Here is a 20,147-nt window from a genome sequence, read left to right as displayed (position 1 = left end):
TAATGGTGGAGTAGAGTCTGATTATTATAAGGCTACAGAAAATATCATTCCAAAAGGTGATATAGTAACGGCACGGTCTATACTGGATAATGTAAGAGTTACTAAACAGTTTACGAGAACATTAAATCAAGCGATAATCTCAGGAGCCCACTGCAAAGCTCGACAAATGCTGGATAGTTTAAGCTCACGTTACCAAAATGCTTTTCCTTCGCTCGTTCAAAACGCTGTTGAGGCGCAGTTAAAAAAGGAGAAGAAGGTCAGCAAACAAAAAGCGCCTGTATCAGATGACGCAGACGCCAATCTTGTGATCGACGAATCCATGAACATAGATGACAATGTAGATCTGGATATAACCGCGTCCCAACTAAATCAGGAAGGTTCATCCAAGGTTGATCAACAATCTACATCTATATCAAAGCCGATTGGTTCTCAGATTCTGAAAAATGTAACACCTTCAGAATCACAAATTACAAAAGGCAAGATCACTAAAATGACTATCAACAACAACGTAATACATAATACGCAAAAAGGTCAAGTGCGTACTATAATGATTTACGACATACCTGCAGCCTGGTCACATGATGCAATCCTGGAACATCTAAAATTATGGGGCCAAGTATTGGAAATATCCTTTAAGATACAACACAAGTATCAGTCCGTTTGGACTAAAATGATACTCAAACCAACTGTAGACACGGACTTCATTATGAGAACGTGGCAACAAAAATTGGGTGGTGGTCTTGTCCGCTGGTACCCTGGACATTGGAAATTAAGAGAACGTAAGGCTCGGGAACGTTTTCAAGTAAAATTTTCTCTTCCGGATGACTGGAAGTCTAATCCGTTAGCATTCAGTTATCACAATGAACAATCCTTCGAACATATATTGAGTCATGAATTGAAGGGTCACGCTTTTATTCATTTAAAGGTGCATGGGAAACAACAGTTGATTGCTTACTTTGAGACGCACGAACACCTACTTAGATGTATGGAATTTAGCCATCATTGGAAGCCGACCATTTCAACTCCTCCCACCAAACAAAAAATTCCTCCAAAGTCCAATAAGGACAAAAAACCTTATTCACAACAAAGTAAAGGGAAGAATTTGGGCAAATCGCTCAGTTCCTTGACTCGTTCGCGCAACAAACCCAATACTCAACAAAAGACTAATGACACGCGTTCTTTACTCTTAAAACTCCTGAACCTTTTGGTTTGAGGTCGTGAATAATCAAATCCTAAATAGCATAGAATAAGTGGCTTTAACTGTATTACAGTCATAACATTTTTTTTTTAGGCGAAATCAGTGGCGCTTATTTCTTTTGTAAGACCCATGAAAGTTGTTTAATTGGTGTTTTAGGTGATTTAGGAGGATCGGTAGGATGGTGTTTTTTTTTTTTTGTTCGTTTCAATTTCTTTTTTCTTTTTTCTCGGTGTTTTTGGTTTTTTTTTAGCTTCCGCTTTTTTTCCATCCCCCTTTTTATTAGTCATATTCCTGGTCCCAGTGCATTTTTTTTATTCATTTTATTTTTTTAAATATGGGCTGTAGCGTAGTTTTCCAGTTCGTATTAGTGCCCAAACTCAAATAGGTCCCGTAGGGGTCGAAAAATGTTTTAGATAATCATTTCTTAGTTTTATTTTATAATTCTACTTTATGTAATCTAACATTTACTATTTCCGATTGTAAATAAATAAATAAAATAAGAATTAATGAAGGATAACTTGATTAATAATAATCAACTGATAGAATTTGTCATTCGTAACTTATTAAAAGGAGGGCTTATAATGGGTTATTTTTATCACTATTATAGTAATCAGCCATATTACCATGAAACATGTTCCGTTATGTGCTTAGAACCTATTGGTAGATTAGATTTTGATATGATAATAGATGGTGTTGGAAAAAGAGATGGAGAATAGATATAAATACCTTTCACCAACTCGTTGATAAAAGTAGTCAGTACCAAAAATTGTATTTTATCAGCTATAGTAGAAATCCTTTTCCTATCACTTTTTATCATTTATTATCGCTTTATTGTAACCCTTAATCCTACATCAGGAAATTATATAGTGCGAAAAGTTGCGCAAGTTTACACATCATAATATTTCATAAGCTTCCAGACCCACCGCGAGTTTGCGTAAGCGTAATATTTTGTAACTTTTTAAAATATTTCGAAATATTACAATATGCAAAGCTTCATAATTTTACGATTTGTAATATTCCGTAATTTTGCGGTTCGCAATATTTCGTAATTTTACATAATATTTCGTAAGTTTTCAGACCCGCCGCAAGTTTGCGTAAGCGTAATATTTTGTAACTTTTTAAAATATTTCGAAATATTACTGTATGCAAGGCTTCATAATTTTACGATTCGTAATATTCCGTAATTTTACTGCGTAATACTTCGCAACTTTTTAAAATATTTCGAAATTCTATGATGCGTAATGTTCCATAATTTGATGATTCGTAATATTCTGTGATTTTACACAACTTAATATTTCGTAATATTTCAAAATATTTCGATAAATAATACTTCATTTTCTGTACTATAAGTTTATATAATGTATGTTTTATTAGATATAATTTTATTAAACCATAAAAAATTACAAGTATTTATTAATATATACAGAATACATAAAAGTAAAAAAAAGAAAGAGTAGAGTAACAATATTATTAGACGTAAAAAGAAGAGAAACAGCTATAGTAACGTTAGTATTAGATATAAAGATAAAAGAAATATTGTTATTATTGTTAGTATTAAGGTAAAAAGAGTTAAAGAAACAGTAAAAGGAGTAAAAGAAACATGGATATTATCGTTAGTATTAAAGTACAAGTAAAAAGAAATAAAGGAAACGTAGATAGTATTGTTAGTATTACGTCGTCGGGCTGGATGTGGGAGGTGCATGCACCACCCACCTCCGGGTCTACGCCCCATTGCAGTACCTATCTGGCCCCTACGGGGCTCAGGAATCCCCATATATCCGCCACAATCTGGGACAACATCTGGAACAAATATATATACCAAATAACTAGAAAACAATAGAAAAGGAAGCAATAACGGATATAATGAGAGGGTTGTCCCGGATGTGGCAGATGTGGCAGATGTTTCAGAAAAATTATGAGAGGACATCCCCCCAGAAAAAGTTTTATTTTTACCCCCCCAGATCCGCCACATCCGGAACATCTGAAACAAGTCAGGATTCCGTCTAATAATCTGTTGGAAGCAGTGAGATAGCAAACCAGGTAAGTTAGCAGGTAAGCCTCTAGAAGGTCTATAGAGCCAGTAAGACCAACCCTGTCCCGCCCCGTCAGAAAAAATAAGTAATTGAACAATGGGTATTGGGAATAGAGCATATTCAGATAAGTTTAGAAGACAGTACTAATCCGTTTTCCTCTTTTTTGCTTCCTTAAGGCATTTATCAATACACTGTTTACACGCGTCATCAGAATCTAAGATTTTCTGTCCAAGTTTTTTGCATTGCCGATTGTAAACCGTCTGATGTCTCTTAGCAGCGGTTTCTTTCTTTTTCTCCTTAGTCTTCTTTTTGATAACCCAGTCTACTCCAGTAAAAGTATTCTTATGCATATCACAAATTGTGCAGTCACCATGTAGCCGATAACGCCCATTTGTAGTCATATCTTGTATTTCACTAGCAGTCTCAGTTTCCTTCTTGCACTTTAGACAGTAAAATCGTGTCATCTTGAGATTTGAAGTCTGAAATCTTTTCTTTAATTTGTCGTAATATGTCACAATTAGAGAATTACTACAAGTACTACAGTCTATCCAGAGTACCAGCACGAATTTTAAAAGGTGAAGAGCATTACAACCTATACAAAAAGCCCCTAAAGGAAAAGTCAACAGAACGCCCAAAGGTAATTGTATGGAAACCAAATGCAACACATCAGGCAGATCTTGCAGAGATGCCAGTTGACCCCAAAGGATTCCACTATTTTCTCGTAGTGGTGGAAGTTGCAGGAAAGAGAGTCGATGCAGAACCCCTAAAGGATAAGACTGCAAATAGAGTTCTAAACGGGTTTGTCAAAATCTACAGAAGAAATCGTATCAAGCCTCCAACACACCTACTGGAGACGGACTCTGGATCAGAATTCACTAACGACCAGGTACGTGATTTTTTCCTGAACAGCCTAGGGGTAATGATGAGGTTCGGCGAACCAGGAAGGCATAAACAGCAATCTTATGCTGAAAGAGCTATCCAAGCCATCCAAGAACCCCTTCTTAAACGAATGGTAGCACAGGAGTTGAAAACTGGGGTGACATCCGTGGAATGGTCAGAAGATTTCCATAATATAGTGAGTAAAGTAAATGAACTCTGGCAGAGAAATCCCCCAGACATTCCGACAGGGTCACCCAAAGTGTCAAAAAAGACAGACCTCCTCTCTGAAGGAACACGTGTCAGAGTCAAGTTAGATGAACCTATTTCTGTACTTGGTAACAAACTTCACGGAAAATTCCGTACAGGAGACATAAGATGGAACCCAAACATTCGTGTAATCAAAAAAATGATACTCTCACCTGAACAGCCTCCTACATATCTCCTTAATGGACCACATGGTCGATTAGGTGTATCCAAATGTGCATATACCCGAAAGGAATTGCAAGTAGTTCCTATTAATGAAAAGCCTCCACCTGACTCTGTGATAAGAGGACAACCTGAAAGATTTGTACCTGAGCAGATACTTCGGCATCGCATTAGAAAAGGTCAAGACCAGTATTTGGTTAAGTGGGAGAGATACCCAGATACAGAAGCCACTTGGGAACCTGCTGACCAGTTGAAGGAAGATGTCCCTGACTTAATTCGCAAATTTTGGGAATAAAAAAAAATAGAAGAATTAAAGGGTCTTATTTTTTGTCTCCTCTATTCACATCAGGAACTATCGGGATAAAAACATTCTTCCCATCACAGGTAAAGGCTATATGTTCACGTGATTCATGGACATCATAATTGTAACGTTTCAGACACGTCCGGCTCAATCCAATTTCCCTATGCTTGTATCCATCTAAAACTGCAAGATCCTCAGTGATAGCATAATCAGGGGTAAGTTTGATTGACACTCCCTTTACCATGCCGAATGTCCTACCTGTTCCTGGAGCACCAGATATGTTGTATGTAATACTCTTGTCGATATTCAACCCTAATTCCTCAGCAGCTTCTCTCTGAATAAAAGACACATTAGCACAAGTGTCTGCTAAACACTGAATTGCTATTCCATTAACCTCCCCATCCAGTGCTAAAAGATCTTTAGTATTCTCCAAACGAGCTATATCAATATCCATAGGATCGTATTCCCTGATATCCTCTTCTTGTTCCTCCTCAGCTAAGTCATCTGAAATCTCTATGACTTTTCTAGCAGACATCATCTCCTCCTGAAGAATCTCACGGAGTAATTTCCTAAAGTCTGCAGACCTTAACAGGCTTAATAAGTCATTCTTAGTAACAGCTTTTGCAGGTGTAGACTTACTACCAGTAACTTTCACAGGAATCTTAACAGGGGTTGCTTTACTTTTCAAGGGTACACTAGAAGAGCTAACTGCTGTCTTATTTGGGGACGACTTAAGAAGTTTTGAGATACTCGAACCTACTTTTTTTTTGACCCAACACGAACCATATAGACATCACCATCTTTTTCTCTCAATTCTACCTTTTCACCAAAACTCACAGTATCAATGTCCATAGCATCATCGCTAAGATCAAGATTTCTCATTGCTCGGGCTAAATCCAGATCATCACGTCTATCTTTAGCCTTCTGAAGTTGATTTGTAAGTATTTTAGACGTCCCACGTTTATATCCCATAATAAGATCAATAGCATTTTGATGATCATCCAAAGTCCATTCAGGAGCATCAGGGTCATCACCAACATTATGATCTACATAACCATCATCCCAATCAGGATCCTGAGGATCCTGAACAACACGTCTCTGTGGTTTTGGTCGAACAGGTTTAATCTGCTGTCTATAGACTGGTGGATTACGAACTGGCCGAGCCTGTAATTGTTTAAATTGCACCTGAAAATTCTTGGTAAGTTCTTCAGCCTGAGCCTTAAGCAACTCTTGTAATTGTTCTTGAGTAACCCCAGATGACTTTGATGTCAGTACGACAGGTTCCTGTTTTCCTAATGGAGGTTGAGTTACATCACTGTAATCTGCTCGAAGTCGCCGATTTGTATCTTGTAACCTCAAGCGCATTTCAGCCCTTCTCCGTTCTAAATTTCTCAGATGTTTAACCAAGTCATCAGGATTAAGATTGTGAAACCTTTCTGCTTCAAAAATATTATCAGCCGAAAGACCTCTAAAGAACTGGTCGATAATAAGATCATCAGTTAGTCTTAGTAATTTTCCAGCCCTCTTTACAGTTCTATAAAATGCATCAACTGGCTCATTTTCCTGGTAAAGACTGTTAAAACGGATACGTTTCTTTTCATCTAAAACAGTTGGAAATTGTGTTCTAAGCCAATAAAGCGCCTGATTAGGTTTAATACCTGGAAAAACTATAGGATGATTATTATTAACAGCAACACCAGCATCTGCAGTAGCCGGAGCAGCTCTATCTGTGGGACGAGCACCAGCTCTTTTCCAAGCTTCATCTCCACCCATTAAATCATGAGTAGGAATAAATGCTGCTCTAATAGTTACTAATGCATTAACTGGATCTCTTGAATAGATTTGTGCTTCAGACCCATTTACATAGGTACCTGCATTCGGTCCTCCTACACCTTCTGGTATCACTAATGCTACAAAAGTAGCTAAATTAGCTCCACCAGCTGAAGTGATACCAGAAAGTTCCCAATTTTTTCCTGTAATTTCTCGATCAAACCATTCAGCTGTTTCACCGGCCATGCAGCTTCTAAGTATACCCATAGCTCTTTTCCAAGACTCTGGTGGCCCTCCAGCAGCATATGGGTTAAGATTAATAGTATCAAGATAACCCATATAAAGCCTAACAAATGTATCAATATCATCAGTAGCTTTACCCTCAAAAATTGGCAATCCTATCGCAGTGGTAGCCATATCGTCTCTAGTGGATTGTTTAAAAGAGGTGGAGGAGGGTTCAATTGTCTAATTCGAAACCATTGTACCTGAATTCTAAGAGCAGCTATCTGTTGGAAAAGTCTATTCCCAAGTCTCCCTAATGTCTGAATCCCAAAACGCACCCTATTATTAGCATGTGCTAGCTGTGCATTAACCTGTCCAAGTTGCGCATTAGCCAATACAAGTTGTCCTCCAGTCCGAGTAGCCCTCAGCCACCAATGATTTAGAAGGATATTACCACGATTCACAGCATTTTGAGCCTCATTACGATCCCTTACTGCTTGAGTATAATCTGTTTGTAATACATTACGTTCATGTCGTGCCTGATTACGTTCACCTATAGCCCGTCGACGAAGCTCTACCATAGTATCATAATCTCTTTGCAGGTTATAGTTTTCTTCTATAAAATTATCATTGGCAGCACGTATAATAACTAATTGACGTTCTAAATTAGTAAACGTTTCATCAAATGCATTTATCTTACCTTGTGCAAAAACTAACAAATCTTTTGTAATACCAAGTTCTTCATGTTTTGCTTTACAGCGATACATTAATATATTAATAATATGTTTGATTTGATTATTTGCCTCCTGTATCTCTGAATCAACAGTTAAACGACCCCTGGTAGTCAATAAATTTGCATGAGCCTTTAGTATTCTAACTAATTCATCATCGTCTTTTTCATTGACCAAGTGTGCAGGAGGCGGTCCAGTAGGTTCTGAAGGAGTATAAACTGGAATTGGTGTTGATGTCGATATAGTATTTAAACTAAGTAAGAATAAAATTCAAATGGATCTTTATGTATACAATTTGGACGAGTACACGACTGACTCAAGACAAGGCAATGAGTTTGCTCCATCATGGCCCTTTCGATTAGCCGTAGCAGGTAGCTCAGACTCAGGTAAGACAACTATGATCATTAACTTGTTAATGGGTGACAAGAAGGCAAAGGAGGATGGTAATCGGTATGTACTATGTGATGCAGTACTTTTAGTTGGCAGATATCTTGATGAGCTGAAGTGGGCAGTTGTACATGATTTTTTCGAAGAGGAGAAGATCCCATTCACTGCAGTAACCCATAGTGAGATTCCAGAGATTGACTCTTTCGACCCTACTCAAGCTACTGTGGTAATCTTCAAGGATCTGATGGATGCACCTAAAAAAATCCAGGATCTCATCACTGGTTACTTTACACATGGACGACACAAAAATATTTCATGTATTTATGTAGCCCAAAGATTCTTTGCCATTCCTAAGGCTATTCGAGAAAATGTTAACTACATCTCACTGCATGGAGGTCATGGGAGCCTTACAGATACTAAGAGAATCATTCGCCTATATACAGAAGAATCAGAGTCATTAGCACCAGTAATTGATGATCTTACTTTGCAACGTGAATTTGTAGTGTTTGATCTTAGACGGTCTAAAAGTGATCCACTGTCCATTCGAGTAAGATGGGATACTAGTATCAGTTCGATCACAGAGCAATCTCAGTTCAATCCTAGTTCAATCTCAGTTCAATCTCAGTTTGATCCAAATTTGAACTCAGTTCGATCTCAGTCTTAACCCAGTTCAATCACAGTTCGATCCAAGTTTAGTTCCTATGGTCAGAAAGCTGTATCTGAAGCAAAAAAAGGTGGACACTTGATTGAATTTGCTCGGGTATTTCCATCCCCTAAAGAGCGTCAACATTTACTTGTACCTGGTGTCTTAGCCAAGAATACAGATACCTGGATTAAATTTGTCTTTCGGGAAGCTTATGGACTCTCTGGTAAGACCCTAGGAGCTGACTTTCAGGACTTCTTAGCAAAAGTACAGGGTAAGACTGCAAAGACTGAAACTCTGAAAACTGAGAATGTGAAGGAGTTATTCTTCCGATATGAAGCCCTGAAGTCTGGTCGCCCTCTGGATAATAAAAAAATAATAGAAGGTATTGAAGTCCTTCTACAGATCTTTTCTAAGAGCCACATGGACCGTCGAGCATTACAAGTAGGGATTAATAGTATCTTGTGAGAATATCAAGTAATTCGACTGCAGAAGCTCTAAGAATCATAGCACTTTTTTTACGGCCTTCAAAGTCAATCCTTAACATCTTAGCCTTCAACCCTATTGCTCCTAAGGCACGAGAAGCAAAGTTCTTAGTCATTGAATTACTTATATGATTTACATAATTTTCATAGAATGTATTGAAAGGCTCGTCAATACCATCTGGATATGTATCCCTTAGAAATTGATATAAGGCAATTTCTCCACTATCACAACCTATGGCTATAAGCTGTTCGAGAAGCCACTTCCTAATATCTTCATATGGCTCTCCATCCATAATTTTCATATCCAGTCTTTGTGTAAACAATTGTGTAAAGTCCACATTACTTGCCCGACGAATGATCTGAACTAACTTATCCCTAGCAAGTCCCAAGGCTTGTAGAGGGTCATTCTCATCACTAATCTTCTTTATAATCTGTCTGTATAATACACTGGATAATCCTCTATGTGCTGTTTTTGGAGTGATTACTCCACAGTTTTGGCACTGGTTTATTACGATTGATGTTGACATGGCTATCTTTCTTTATGTAAAAAAGAATTATTCAAAATTAAGTAACTATTCGGAGCAGTCCTTGCACAACTTGTCCGTTAAGTCACTTGGGCTTACAGGCATGAGACATTTTCTACACAACTCAATATTAAGCTCTGCAAGTCTCGGGGTATGGTCCTCCAAAGTTCGTGGATGACCGGAAAGACCAGAGGAAGGTGTCCCGTTAGTCGTATCTTGCTGTAAGATAAAATCATCATATTCATCTTGGTCAGCCTGAATAGCAGCCCTGATTTGTTGTATATCATTGAAAGTTAACCGCTGGCCATCAAGATTTTCCTCATTATAGCGTGTTTCATTGATGATTTCCTCTATAAGCGCCTCTTCTTCATTATGGACAAGGTAGTAATCCTCAACTACCTCATAGTCACTCTCAATCAGTCTATAATATGTTCTAGTACCACGTTGAACATAACGTCCTGTATCTGTATTTAAATATACAGGTTGCTCTTCAGGTGGAGGTGCAGTTTGTCTACGGACAAGCCTTCCATCAATATAATCATGGGATTCCATAACTATTCGATTAAAGGTATCTCCACCGATAATAATTGGACGTCCAGTTATAGGGTTAGCTATATAAGGGTAAGACATGTCTTTTTTTCTGTATGTGTCTACATACCTAATAGTTTTCTTCAATTTATAATAACCAAGTGACATGGTCATCAGTCCTTATCAAAAAATACAAGAATACCTGATGATAAGGTTACATGGTCATCAATCCTTGTTGAAAAAATGCAAGGATACCTAATAAATAAGTTACTGGGTTATTGGCCTAGAATGCATTCATGGAAAAACTATGGATTATATTACAGAAAATGTGAACGGAGTTCATGTCACGTGATACCCTGAACAAATGTGTAGAGTGTCACGTGATTTCATGCGGTACGTAGATCATTTCCTTTTTGGGCGATACCAGTTCCACAAAAAATCGATTTGGTAAGAATGCGTTTGGAACCTTGTGTAACATAAATTTCCTTTTTCGGTAATTCGGGATTACGCGGTAATGCCGGCCGGATCTAAAAAATATGACTCTGCAGGGTAATTCCTACGAAAGTCAAGTACAAAATGCTTACTCCTGTTGAGTCCAATCATTCCACTTCCAGTCCAATCTCCAAGGATCGCCCCCCATCTATGTTCACTTAATGCATGCTCTATGGTTTCCCTTTCCTGGGGGTTCACAACCATCCCATTCCTAAGCATTTTCTCTATAATATAAAGCTGATCCTCGGTGAGGCGGTCTATCCATCTTTTATAGAAGTCGTTTACATCTTCAAATGATATCCAGTCAATATTCCCTTTTTCAAACGGCTTTCCAAGAGCTTGGACATGCCCAATTGTAGTAGCGTAATTTTTCCATCTTTTATATGCTTCTTGACGAACCTCCTGCCACCACACACTATCTACTTTACTCGCTGCAATAAGGTCAGTATCTGGGATCTTTGCAACAATGCGTTCGACTATTTCTACTGGTAATCGGTCCAACATGATGTTATGTTACTTATACTATAGCCATCTTCAATTACTGTATGCCCATTACAAATGGATAAAAAATATAAACTAAATTCGTACAGGAGCCGCTTATGCAAGAAGTTCTGCTAAGGTTTTCTCAGCCTCATTTATAGTGACAGCTCGCTTTGGGGGACCTGTTAATGAGTCCTTAGTTACATTATAATACAACTCGAAGAGGGCCTCAAGTTTGTCTAAAAGAGCTTGTTTATTCTTGTATGATTCACAAATCTTTGCTATCTTAGCAGTATATGCTGCATTATCTGGGAAGAGTTTTCTGGCCACGAACTTCACATATGATACAGGAGACTTTGCTGTCTGGATTCTCTTGATATACTTCACATGATCCTGGACAAGGTAGCTGGTTTTGCTAAACCCAGATACTAATGCGACTACTATAGTGTCTTTTAATGCACGGATAATCTTGAGGACAGTTTCATTAGAGACAATGGTGAACTGATTGCATGATGCATCATAAATAACTTCATCACTAATGCTGTCAGTGCAGTTAATAATGCTTGCTAATTCAGTATATGTTGACATGATTCCTTATACTTTTTTGTACTTTGTAATAAATAGGAATCTTCAAATTGACTTTACATTCAAGCAAGAAAAAATATATATACCTACTGTAAATCCAACTGCATTCTTGGCAATCATGTCCAGATAACCTTGTTTGCATTTTTCACATGGCAGTATCCTGCGGTTTCAAACTTGAGAGCTTTCAATGCTTTGGATGCATTTTCTGGACAAGTGATAAGTGTAGGACTACTCGGCTGTTCCTCTAGAATAAATCCATCTGTATGGATACGTCGTACTTTATCCTTATATGGTTCTAATAACTCTGAAGTCATCTTCCGTCCATGTGCTAATAAGAATGGAGCAATCCTAGGATACTCACCCTTGAAGGGACTACCTGGGTTTGTGAATTGGAATCGCCACTGGTCAGATCCTACTGGTATGATAGAGTCAAGTGTGTGGCCTTCCGGAAACTTGAATGGATCTGTTTGATCTGTGGTGAGTGTCTTGTAATTGCGTTTCCTCTGGCAGAGTGCTCCCCATAATGTATTGAGAACTCTCTTTGCAACACGACCAGCCATGCCACCCTGGTTCTTTATATTAAAGAGAAAGTGAACATACTCACCAAATATTACAGTCCCAGGAATTCTTGCTTCTCTGTCATATATCAAGGCATTTGGCTTTCCATCCTGGATTAACTGTATATCAAGACCAAGTTTCTTTGCTCGTTGTAAGTCAATGAATGTATAGACTCCCCTCTTATTCTGTCGGAAGAGAATGTCATTACCACTTACCTTGCCCTTGGGCGCTCCCTGGGAGCTAGCACAAAATAATCCATACAAGGCATAACCTCTGTGGTCTACAAAGTCTTTGAGTATTTGAAACTTACCTTGTTGGATTGGAAAGTTAGCATTCGATTGCTGAATACTTGGATACAAACTTGTCACGTCGTATTGTCTTCCATAGCCCTTCCATTCATTATCTGCCCAGATAAGACCTCCCATCATTGCATCACTTATCCACTCTGCTTCGACTGGATCAAGAGGATCATTAGCTGGAACTCCTACACTAAACCGTTCAAAAAGCCAGAGAGCAGTTCTCTTGTACGACCAGTTGTGGTAAGATAAGTCAATTCCTAGACCGAACTTCTTTGTAGCCTGTAGAAAGGAATCCCGCTCTTCATGGATCCTCTGGTATGTTTCCTCAAGTGTTTCATATATTCCAGTTTTACGATTCTTCTCAATAGGGATGAAGGAGTAACTATCAGAGTTCTTACCTTTCTGAAACTGTCCAACTGTAAGAGACTTAACTGTCTTACCATTGTATATTGTTACTACATTATTAACCCCATCTTCACGATAAACAAAGGGAGACTTTTGTTTTCTATCTAATTTACTAGGGTGAAGTCTTCCGGGATTCAGTGCAAGAGAGTAGTGGCCTTCAGACAGGATGAGGGTTGCACGTCTGTCAGATTTGCTCTTGGAAATTTGAGTGGAATCCCCTACAATATTAAGTGCAAGGCTTCCTGCAAGTTGTTCAACCTTATCCATATATGAGACTGGAACTGGAGCATCACGATTGAGACCTAATGCCTTTTTGATATATTCAGGCTTTTTTATAGTCTCAGGTATTTTAGAGAATATACCATAGATATGCTTCAGGCATTCATACAGGCAATCATTTAGCTTTCCATTGCATCCCCCTGCAACCGGTGGAGCATCTCTCACATAAATTATGAATCGTTCAAAGTAATCAGGATCTGCATCATCCGGTAGTTGTGCTTCATCATAGTGGTCCAAGAGTGAGAAGAGGCTGGCTGGTTGGTTTCCTGATGTCCATCCACTGGGTTTCCAGTTTTCATAGGGAAGTAGGATCTGGAACTTTCTATCTGGAAATCGCGCCTGGAGAGTCTGACCGAGTCTGGCGATAGCTCCTCTGGAAAAGCGGGCACCAGAATACTGAAGTTCCTTGATGTCAGGTCGTGTTGGTAAAGTGCGGGCGATTCTTGAGTATTGCATTTTTATGTATATGATTTGTCTTCAACTATAAATAATATCTTTCTATATATATACGAAAAAAAAAGAAATAATCTCAAATAGCGCTTACAATATGTCGTTGATAGCGCCCTCAGTATCCTCTTCGTCCCAGTCATCGATGATTCCATTGGCGGCCTCCCATTCATGTTCCATATCAGTTTTTGGACGTTCCTCTGGGATTTCTCGTGCCTTACCTTTATTCATCTTCATAGTTTCATAACCAGAGGTAGTAGGGATAATCTCGGCATCACGATCCTCCTTGTATACTCTTATTAGATTTGCGAGTTCTTTATGGCTAGGTGTTTTAGGTGAGTTCCCATTATATTCGATCCAGTCCTTGAAGTGGTCTACTATCTTCCTAAAGTAGTACTGGTACTCGTCCTCAATACACGTTGTGGGACATTCCTCTACTTCAAACGCAAGTATTTCCCAGTCATACTCGTCTGACGTGTTTTGGTACTTAGCCTATAAATCCTTACCTGTATTGTAGAGATCATTGAAGACCTGGTCCTTTGAATTCTTGACCCATGGCTTATGATCCCATCGGTGCCTTTCATGCCAAACCCAGTGTGCTCGAGTACCTTCCTTTGGTTCAGGGTCCCAGTCAACTTCTAGTTCTGTGTCGGGTTCTGGGATAGGTTGCTCTTTGAGAGTCAGTTCTACTACAGGTTCTGTAGAAGATTTGGAATCTACGAGAAATTCGGATTTTGCAGAAGATTCTGCAGGAGACTCGGGTTGTTGCTCAGGAACTTGGTCTGCAGTTGTAGGATCTGAGTCAGATAGCAAGTCATCTAAAACGTCGTAGTCATCATCAGCTTCAAATGCAGGTTCCTCAGCAGGCGGCTCATTTTCTTGATCAGGTTCCTCATCAGATAGATAACAGTCTGAAAAACTGTCTATAATTTCATCAGTATCTGACTCTATGGGAGCTGGAGATTCCTCAGGAATAGGATCCTCTTTGATGACAAGTGCAGGTTTTACCTTCAAGCAATCAGGTTTAGGTGGTACTGGTGGAGGAGCCTTTTTGGCAACTGGTTGCTCTTCAGTAGGTTTTTCTTCAACAGGTTTCTCAACAACTAACTCCACTTCCTCTTGATCTACTTGCGATTTACTAGCTGGATTATATATATTTGCTAAGAACTTTACCAAGGCATTTGGATCAGATGCGGGCTTCTCAGGAGTTTCTACATCTATTCCTTCTATATTGATTTCATCTGTTTCGTGGATCCATTTTTTGGTGAAAAACTTCTTGTAAAGGTCCTCCCTGGATATGCTGTAAACTCGTGGTGTTGCCTTACCTACACGTATTTTTCTGCTATTTATACCCAACTCATTTGATAGGATTCTAGAAGCGTTTATCTTTGATAGGGGTGTAATGCAATGAGTTTCACAGTATGAAGTATATACCCTATAAAATTCTTGAACAGGTAGGTCGGTTATATGATTTTTTACTATGAGGTAAGTGTCCTTTATGAATTGAAATAGGGGTGGGAGAGTCGATATGATGTGATCCTGCTTAGATGTTGTCATAGGTGGTGGATTCCCATTGAAGTCTGGGTAAGCATCTGCAATGGCTCTCAAGTAAGCATAGAATGCCTCACTGGCGCCTGGGTATTTCATAGCGTCACTGAGTTTCTTAAAGTAGTTGAGGTCTCCCTTGCGGGATGGTGACACATCCAAGAACACTGTGCGCCTATCGTCATTCTCCACTCTGAGAGCATTTTCATTAGTGAGTACAATGGTGGATGAGTATAAAGTTTTTGTAATGTGTTGGCGTCTTGTATTTTTCATGGATTTCCATTATGTCACCTGTTACCTTATCCTTCAACGATCGATACAGATTATTCCACTGGCTTTTTTCTGTAGGCATTTCCTCAAGGAGGAGAAGAACCTTACCTTGTAATTGCCCATTAAAACTTCCAAGAATTGTTTGAGGATCGCTGGTCTTATAAACAAGTTGAGTACCTAAGACACTACGTTGAATGAAATCTGTTATAATACTCTTACCCCAACCCTGTCCAGATTTCAGGTAGAGAATCGAATACATTTTCCTTCCGGCTGCCACACCGGCCAACCACTTTATGATATACTCAGTAAGATTCCAATCGCCTGAACACCAGATATCCTGAATGTGAGAGAAGATAAATTTAACCGCGAGGTGGGTTGTAGATTCAAAAGTGGATATCGGACGCAGAATATGGAGGAATCCTGGAAAGATATTGAGATAAAGTTGGCCACCTAGTTTAAAGATACGGGATTTTTGAGGGTCACAGGTAGCTACACATACAGTACTATATTCGATCATAAACCATTTGTTGATATTAAATTCAACCTTTTGTGAAGGACCCTGTTCAGATTGTGTGTAAAAGACTTTGGTAATTGGACGGATAAGTTTATTAATATTTTTATCAGGGATGTGCTCGAGGTTTTTGATTTCTGATCGCCACATGAAGACTCCATGCGGGTTGGAGCAGGGGATAAAGTAACTGCAAAGATAACCTTTAGCTTGATTGAGATCCCTCATATTCTTTGCAGCGTTAATGAGCCGTTTAAGCTCATCAATACTAAAAGCCTTCTTCTGTTCACCGAACTTGGGGATAACTTGAGCTTGAGTGCTAGTTTGGGCAGTCATTTTTTGTTCTATCAAATCGAGTACTAATTTATAGTTACCTAATCTTCAATTGCCGAATATTTTTTCCAAAGATCTGCACTCCTACCAGGTTACCCTCCTGTAGTCCTGTGGTCCTGCGATTCTGCGGTCCTCCGGTTATATCTGGTTATCTTCTAGGGATAAAAAAAAAACTATAAACCACGAACCTTTACGACTGCTCTAAATCTTCCCTTCCCCTTTTTCAAACTACATATATCTGAAATCCAAACCGCTCAAGAGCTCCTTTTACTATAGTTAGCTCTTTTCTAGTGTCCGTTAACTCTTTACAAGCCTTTTGATACGCCTTCCATTCAAGTTCACGGAGGTCACGATTTCTATTATCCTCCTCCTCCGATCGACCAAGAGCATTATTTGCTTTTTCCTTCTTTTCTACTGCCCTGTCGTATGCCTCCTCGGCTTTTTTATGCCGCTTCCAGAGTACTCGTTCAGCTTCGGCTTTCCAGATTGGGCTGACTTCTAAAAGATGTGGCCCAAAATTGCTACTTGGAATGAGTTCCAGGATATGGCCTACAAGTTCGGGGATTACTGATACTGCGTGCGGGGTATACATGTTATCTGTTCTTATAGGTTACTTATGGTATACCCATTGTTCAATTACTTATTTTTTCTGACGGGGGTGGGACGGGGTTGGTCTTACTGGCTCTATAGACCTTCTAGGGGCTTACCTGCTAACTTACCTGGTTTGCTATCTCACTGCTTCTAACAGATTATTAGACGGAATCCTGACTTGTTCCAGATGTTCTGGATGTGGCGGATCTGGGGGGTAAAAATAAAACTTTTTCTGGGGGATGTCCTCTCATAATTTTTCTGAAACATCTGCCACATCTGCCACATCCGGGACAACCCTCTCATTATATCCGTTATTGCTTCCTTTTCTATTGTTTTCTAGTTATTTGGTATATATATTTGTTCCAGATGTTGTCCCAGATTGTGGCAGATATATGGGGATTCCTGAGCCCCATAGGGGCCAGATAGGTACTGCGATGGGTCGTAGACCCGGAGGTGGGTGGTGCATGCACCTCCCACATCCAGCCCGATGACATTACGACATAAAGTAACAAAGAGGTAAAAAAAAAATGTGTTAATATTAAAATAATTAGTATTAATAAATAAATATTTCTATACCTGCAAAGTAATTAAACAAAGAATAAAGAAATAAAGAGAAAGGAAAAAATAAACATGTTGTTAGTATTGTTAGTATCGTTAGTATTAAAGTACAAGTAAAAAGGAATAAAGGAAACATGGATATTATTGTTAGTATTACGATACAAAATAACAAAGAGGTAAAAAAAAATGAAAATAATTAGTATTAATAAACAAATATTTCTATACCTGCAAAGCAATAAATTATGAAATATATGTAAATATATTGTATATAATTAAAGAAATAATAGAAAGAAGAGACAAAAAAATTAAAAATATTGAACAAAAGAATAAAGAAATAAGAAACAAAAATAAATAAGACAAAAACGCGTGCATGATTAAATGATTAAATGATTAAATCACATGCAAGGATCAGCCTAATTTGATTGGCCAGAAAATACGATATCATAAAATTACAGAAATCCGCATTTTAAAAAATCACAGAAATTGTATATGCACAATTACTAAATATTATCCCCTCGTGATAAATTAAAAATTATCAACACAAATTCAACACAAATTTAACAAATTTAACGAAATTTGGCCAAAATTAACAAATTTTTACCAGAATTATCAACACAAATTGAACACAAATTGAACACAAATTTCAGACACGATTTATTTATGTCACACCCGTGTTGTTAAGAATTAATAACCATTTTATTTATTAAAACTATATTAATTATAGTAAAAAAAATGCTATTACGTGTGATATATATAAAAAATAATATTTATTTCCTATGCAACCCATAATTCTCTAATAAACTATTTACATACCGACCTTCCTCCTCCGTGTTATAAGAGTCAATAGAAAGTATATCATCGTCAGCTATGCCATCATTGGCCGCACCATCGTTGGCCGCACCATAGTTGGCCGCATCATCGTTAGCCGCACCATCGTTAGGCCTACCATCGTTAGTCACACCATCATCAGCCGCACCTGCTCTATCGTCAGCTGCTCTATCACCACCATCGTCTACATCATTACCATCATGAGAATCATCGTCCGAATGTGTAAATTTATCCCTATTTTCCAACTTTTGCTAAAAATCAATAAATAAATAAATAAACTGTAATTCAAATAATTCACATTTTGCAAATTGTAAATTAAAAACTTACTAAGTTGTTGATTATCTTCGACTTCATTATACTTTCGCTCATTTGAATGTTTTGATTATTAGGATTTAAGTACGTTTCACATATGCTAATCGCATACGCTATTTGTGTTTTTGAGGGATTTTTATTTTCTTTTCGCAACTTATCAATTATCAGCGACATATATGTCGTAGGTTGCCCATCTTTAACCTTTTTAAATAGGTTGTTGTAACATCTTTTCACCTCCGCCTTACTCTTCCATTCCTGAATCTTTGACGGACTAGCCTGAGTGTTAATAGACGGTAATTTATGCCCAGTCACTTCGAAAACAGAATACATAACGTCTTTAACTCTAGACGTGAACGTCCCTCGTATGCTTCTATGTTGTTGTACTAACTATTAAAAAAAAATGTTAGTATGAAATTTAATAAAATTCATAATTGCTTTAACTTACAGTCGGGGCAATTTTTTTTTCGAAAAAAATAATCCATTGATTTTTTTTGAACTGGCGCATAAATTCCGGATTTTCGTCTTTTAAATATTTTTCGGTAGCGATTTTGTACTCGTCTTGCGAAGGATAAACAAAATTTTCAAATAAAATTTTTGACACCTTCTTAACGAGCTCCTAATCAAACGAGGTTAGCATTTCAGGTTTACATTAAATAATATTCATCTTTATTACCTTTACATACTCCGGATCTATTGTATTATTATTATTTTTGTTATTATCGTTGAGCTTTTTTTCTATGCTCGAGAGACGGGTTTCGAGATTTTTTTGTCTGGTGATAAGAACTTCAAGCTTAGAAATTATCTGCGAATTGGTTCTTAATAGTTTTTCTATTGTTTTTTTATTAACTTTAACAATAAAATATAATTTAACTATATATTATATAATTTCTTTTATAAAGAATATGATACATATCATGTCATATATACCATCAACGCTATCATCGGATATTCTCACTCGCTTCTCAGCTTCGCTACCCTCAGTACTACGTTTTGAAAATCTTTCATTATCGTCAATTCTTCATTTCTCGCCACGCTTTGTAGCCATTATGATAATAAATTTGAAACGAAAATATGAGAAAAAGGAGGAAATATATGAGAAAAAAGAGGAAATATATGAGAAAAAAGAGGAAATATATGAGAAAAAGGTGAACTAGAAAATTCGAAAAGGATGAGGAAAAAGGGGGAAATACATGAATCAGAAATTCAGAAAAAGGAGGCAAGCTGTCATAAGGTAATTTCCGCCATTCTATACTAAAAAAGAAAAAAAACTTGCGAAATATTGCGAAAAATGGATGAACTAATGCGAAATATTACGAAAAATGAATGTACTAATGCAAAAATTTTGCATCGTGATATTACAAAAAAATATTGTAACACTTTCATAAGAGAACTTTAAAAAAAAACTCTCGTAAAAGCACATAGTACAATTGAAATATTAATCAAATCCAATTTATAAAAAAATAACATGTTACACATGTTGGGGCTTTTATGCATGGAAAAAAAAAGTTGCAGCCAGTGAACTCATTTGGC

At 37.7% G+C, this 20,147-nt stretch overlaps 6 protein-coding genes across 6 annotated transcripts; 1 reads left to right on the top strand and 5 right to left on the bottom strand.

The window, feature by feature from the left end:
* Positions 1–166: 166 nt before the first annotated feature.
* On the top strand, positions 167–1,213 carry OCT59_012759 (uncharacterized protein; the record flags this gene model as incomplete). Its single annotated transcript, XM_025321041.2, has 1 exon — positions 167–1,213. The coding sequence occupies one exon, from the start codon at positions 167–169 to the stop codon at positions 1,211–1,213; it is 1,047 nt and encodes a 348-aa protein (XP_025169917.2).
* A 9,418-nt stretch (positions 1,214–10,631) lies between these two features.
* Positions 10,632–11,123, bottom strand: OCT59_012758 (uncharacterized protein; the record flags this gene model as incomplete). Its single annotated transcript, XM_066140342.1, has 1 exon — positions 10,632–11,123. The coding sequence occupies one exon, from the start codon at positions 11,121–11,123 to the stop codon at positions 10,632–10,634; it is 492 nt and encodes a 163-aa protein (XP_066001227.1).
* Positions 11,124–11,216: 93 nt separating this feature from the next.
* Positions 11,217–11,687, bottom strand: OCT59_012757 (uncharacterized protein; the record flags this gene model as incomplete). Its single annotated transcript, XM_066140341.1, has 1 exon — positions 11,217–11,687. The coding sequence occupies one exon, from the start codon at positions 11,685–11,687 to the stop codon at positions 11,217–11,219; it is 471 nt and encodes a 156-aa protein (XP_066001226.1).
* A 113-nt stretch (positions 11,688–11,800) lies between these two features.
* OCT59_012756 (uncharacterized protein) lies at positions 11,801–13,681 on the bottom strand (the record flags this gene model as incomplete). The annotated part of the gene is made up of 1 exon (XM_066140340.1): positions 11,801–13,681. One exon carries the CDS (start codon positions 13,679–13,681, stop codon positions 11,801–11,803), a length of 1,881 nt encoding a protein of 626 aa, XP_066001225.1.
* Positions 13,682–16,551: 2,870 nt separating this feature from the next.
* Positions 16,552–16,920, bottom strand: OCT59_012755 (uncharacterized protein; the record flags this gene model as incomplete). The annotated part of the gene is made up of 1 exon (XM_066140339.1): positions 16,552–16,920. The coding sequence occupies one exon, from the start codon at positions 16,918–16,920 to the stop codon at positions 16,552–16,554; it is 369 nt and encodes a 122-aa protein (XP_066001224.1).
* A 1,244-nt stretch (positions 16,921–18,164) lies between these two features.
* On the bottom strand, positions 18,165–19,809 carry OCT59_012754 (uncharacterized protein; the record flags this gene model as incomplete). The annotated part of the gene is made up of 6 exons (XM_066140338.1): positions 18,165–18,556; positions 18,633–19,004; positions 19,063–19,233; positions 19,291–19,463; positions 19,545–19,600; positions 19,769–19,809. The coding sequence occupies 6 exons, from the start codon at positions 19,807–19,809 to the stop codon at positions 18,245–18,247; spliced, it is 1,125 nt and encodes a 374-aa protein (XP_066001223.1). The 3' UTR covers positions 18,165–18,244.
* Between the last annotated feature and the right edge of the window lie 338 nt (positions 19,810–20,147).

The sequence above is a fragment of the Rhizophagus irregularis genome, chromosome 20 (assembly GCF_026210795.1).
Source record: "Rhizophagus irregularis chromosome 20, complete sequence".
Classification (NCBI taxonomy): Eukaryota; Fungi; Glomeromycota; class Glomeromycetes; order Glomerales; family Glomeraceae; genus Rhizophagus; species Rhizophagus irregularis.
The sequence above is the reverse complement of the archived record's forward strand: the minus strand, read 5'-3'. Positions and strand labels throughout refer to the sequence as shown.